The 3,910-nt window shown below is 32.3% G+C and overlaps 1 protein-coding gene across 1 annotated transcript; it reads right to left on the bottom strand.

The window, feature by feature from the left end:
- Positions 1-335: 335 nt before the first annotated feature.
- LOC128667449 (uncharacterized) lies at positions 336-3,399 on the bottom strand. The gene is made up of 4 exons (XM_053737405.1): positions 3,171-3,399; positions 1,930-2,076; positions 1,499-1,776; positions 336-1,346 (listed from the first exon to the last, which is right to left on the bottom strand). Exons 1-4 carry the CDS (start codon positions 3,397-3,399, stop codon positions 336-338), a joined length of 1,665 nt encoding a protein of 554 aa, XP_053593380.1.
- Between the last annotated feature and the right edge of the window lie 511 nt (positions 3,400-3,910).

Raw genomic sequence — 3,910 nt, 5'->3', positions numbered from 1 at the left:
ATCTTCATTATTTTAAAGATCTACCGATACGAATGTAAAAATGGGCTAAAAAAAAAAAAAATTTTTAAAGGGCTGGGTGGGACTGATCTTTTCGGAGGAGGCGCTTCATACAATTACGATAGAACTTCACTTACAGGTAAGTTCGTTTAATCGTTAAATTGTATTACGCGCCTCCTCCTCAAGATTACCAGGCGTAGATGCTTAAAGAAGAGTATCGGGAGATTCATGAGTATTAATAAAAAAAATTTTTTTTTTTTAAAAAAGAAACAATTATTTTATTATTATCTTCCAAGGAATAGAAGTAAACAATTATATGTATTTGAACAATAAATTAATTATTTTTTTGTACTCAAAACAGTTTTGGCAAAAATAGTACAATCTTCTATGATCTTACGATCATAAAATCTTGCAAAAGTTTGCGAAGATTGGGTCCAACCTGCAGTTTTTTGAATTAAATCTATGTTTACTCCGTTCTTTTTTGCTGAAGAAGTTGAAGCATGTCGTGTGCTGTAAGCAGTAAATTTTGAGGTATCTATTCCACTTAGATGAAGGACTTCTTTGATCCATCTACTTAAAGTTTGAGTAGAAACTGCATTATGAGGTTTTTTCCAAGAAATAAATAGATTTGATGTACTGCCTCGAAAATCTTTAGTCCGTTTTAAATAATTTAAAAGAGTTGAAGCAACACAAATTGATGTATCCTCAGTAAAAAAAGGAAGGATCAAATTTGGTTGAGTTGATTTTGGTCCTGACGTTTTTAATTGACTTGTAATTTTAATTTCAATACGATCATCCGATTGGTCTATATTATTTAAATTGATGGCAGCTAAAGTTTGGATTCTGTGACCAGTAGTGAGGGCTAAAAGAACCACTACTTTATACGACAAATGTTGTAAAGATAAGTCATCATTTGGGAACCATTTTGATACAAAATCAAGGAAAATTTTAGGGTTCCAAGTACTATCATATTTAGGACGAGGTGGTCGAATTTTTGATACTCCTTTACAAAATCTTTTTACATCCGGATTTTCACTTAATTCTGGACCTAAAATTAAAGCAACAGCTGATCTTAGGGAGTTGACAGATCCATAAGATGCTCCTTTATCCACTTCGCTTGTTAGGAATCTTAGAACATCCGGAATTTTTGCTGTGAAAACAGAAGTATTCGTAAGATGACAAAAATTCCACCATTTTTTCAATGCTGATTCATATTGGCGTAAACTGGAGTCCGAAAGTGAAGCAATACTTATTTCACTTGTAGTAGAGGAAATTTCTTTCAAGCTATACATTTGCTTGATAAGATTCCTCCCACCAGGGAAAGCTGGGAGTTGAGAGGATGAGGTTCCCTATTAGAGGAAGAAAGTAGATTTAAACTTGGTTTAAAAATTATAGGTGGAGATTCAAACATTGACATACACCGAGAGAACCATGCTTGCGATGGCCAATTAGGAACTATTAGTAAACCTCTGGTATTATCACTTTCAATTTTTTTTAATACCTTTGGAATCAACGCAAAGGGAGGGAAAGCGTAAAAGAAAAATTTGCTCCAATCTAGTGTAAATGCATCAATTGCAATTGATCCTGGAACTTTTTTCCATGAAACGTATTTGTAGCATTTGGTATTAATACGACTAGCAAAAAGATCGATTTCCGGATAACCAAACGTTTCACAAAGTTGAGTGAAAGCTTGTAAAGATAAGCTGTATTCAGTTTCTGATTCTAATCGTCGAGATTCATAATCAGCAGTTATATTATCTTTAGAACTAATGTAAGAAGCTAAAATAAAAATATTTCTTATCTCACACCACTTCCAAATGAATTTAGAAATTTTACTAAGATTTTCAAATTGAATTCCACCCATTCGACTTATATAAGCAATAGCTGTAGTATTGTCGATACGTAAGAGGATATCACAATATCTCAGCTTACTAGCGAAACATTTTAAGCCGAAAAATGCAGCCTGCAATTCCAAAAAATTAATTGGATTTTTACGTTCATCATTATTCCAAAATCCATGAGCTTTTTCTGTACCACAGCAAGCACTCCAACCAGTGAGCGATGCGTCAGAAAAAATCTCTAAAACATATGTGAGACTTTTAATTGGATTAAAAATATTCTTGATATGTAACTTCCACCAAGTAAGATCCTCAGCAACTAATGAAGATAACACTATTGACGCTTCATAATTACTCTTGCATTTTTCCAAAGCAAGAAACTTTTCTCGCTCTAAACTTTTCATGTATACCCAACTATATCTAGCTGCAGGGCATAAAGATCCTAAAATTCCAATTAAAGAAGCGAAATCTCTAATTTTATGACGAGAATTGACCTTGAATTTTTGTAATAGGTTAAGTGTATTTGTAACTTTAGTAATGGATAATTCAATTTTCATATCCTTGGAATTCAAAATAAAGCTTAAGAATTTTTGTTTTTGAGATGGTACAAGAATACTTTTTTGTTGATTGATAATAAATCCAAGACTTTCTAATAAAGAAATTGTTTGTCGGATATTAGCTAAGCATTCTTCTCTAGAATAACCGATTAATAAAAAATCATCGATGTAAATGACAGAAGAGAATCCTTGTTCTCTTAGAAAAGAAATGATAGGTTTCATTAATTTAGTAAAAACGTATGGTGCAGTGTTTAAACCAAATGGTAAACAATTAAATTCATATAATAAACCATTAAATATAAATTTTAGATATTTTTTGTAAGAATTCGCAATAGGAATAAGATAGTAGGCATCCTTGAGATCTACTGTTGCCATAAAACAAGAAGGGCGAATTAAATCACGAGCAGTTCTCATATCTTCCAATTTAAAATGTTCAGTTTCGAGGAATTCATTCAACTTTTTAAGATTTAAAATGAATCGACTTGTACCATCTGGTTTAGGAATAAGAAAGATACTTGAAATAAATTGATCTTTATCTACTAAACATTGTTGAATTGCACCTTTCTCTAATAATTCTCTAATATGATTAGATAATTGTAATTTTTCAGATAGAGATCAACATGGTTCCTTAGGTGATACTTTTTGTTTGGGTATATTGGTAAAAGGGATGACATAACCATTTAACCAACTTAAAATCGTTTTATCAGAAAATAATTTTTTCCACAAAGGTAAAAAATATTTTAAACGTCCAGCCAAAACACTTACCGGTTGGACTAACGTCGTTTCTTCGAGGAGACTGGTCCCCCCTGTTTTTTCCAAGACTGACGGTAACTGGAGGTTTTTGGAAGCTGATTGGTCGTTTTGTGTTGCTCCCCCGTTGACAACTGATGACTGTAAGGTTGACGGCGAGGGCCCTTCAAGTTTTTTGAAGATTTTTGAGAAAAATTTGTTGAAGATTTAATTGACGGTTTGAGATCTTTTGATGATCTTTCTAGAGATTTTGCCATTTTCAAATTTTCGCCAAGATCTTTACCAAATAGTCATTCATCAGCGGTAGTAGCAATTAATGTTTCTTTAATTGAAGAATTCAGATTAAAACGTATAATAAGCCGTCTTGTCAAGGTCTCATCCCGTTGAAGGTCTACCAAAATTCGACCTATATCACTTAAATTAGATATTGAAGCGAGAGAATCCGAAGAAATACCTTTAAGCAGGTTAGATAACATAGAGCCTACAGTGGATAAGCATACTGAAACTTTTTGTTGTTTATCCACTATCTTTTTGTCTCTATTTATGATTGGATCCAATAATGACGCTTTAATTTCAGCATTCAATTTTGGAGGTTAAAAAAAAATACAATTTTCTGGAGTGAGATGTTTTTTGGAAACAGATTTTCTTTCTTCTTCCGGTAGACCTTTTTTAATAATATCCTCCCAACGAATAACTACATCATTATGAATGGGAGATAATTAAGTGTACTTGACACTAAATTAATTTCATAATAGTCACTTGGACTAA

This window comes from Microplitis demolitor, chromosome 3, assembly GCF_026212275.2.
Source record: "Microplitis demolitor isolate Queensland-Clemson2020A chromosome 3, iyMicDemo2.1a, whole genome shotgun sequence".
In the NCBI taxonomy this organism is placed as follows: domain Eukaryota; kingdom Metazoa; phylum Arthropoda; class Insecta; order Hymenoptera; family Braconidae; genus Microplitis; species Microplitis demolitor.
This window is presented reverse-complemented; position numbering and strand designations above follow the sequence as displayed.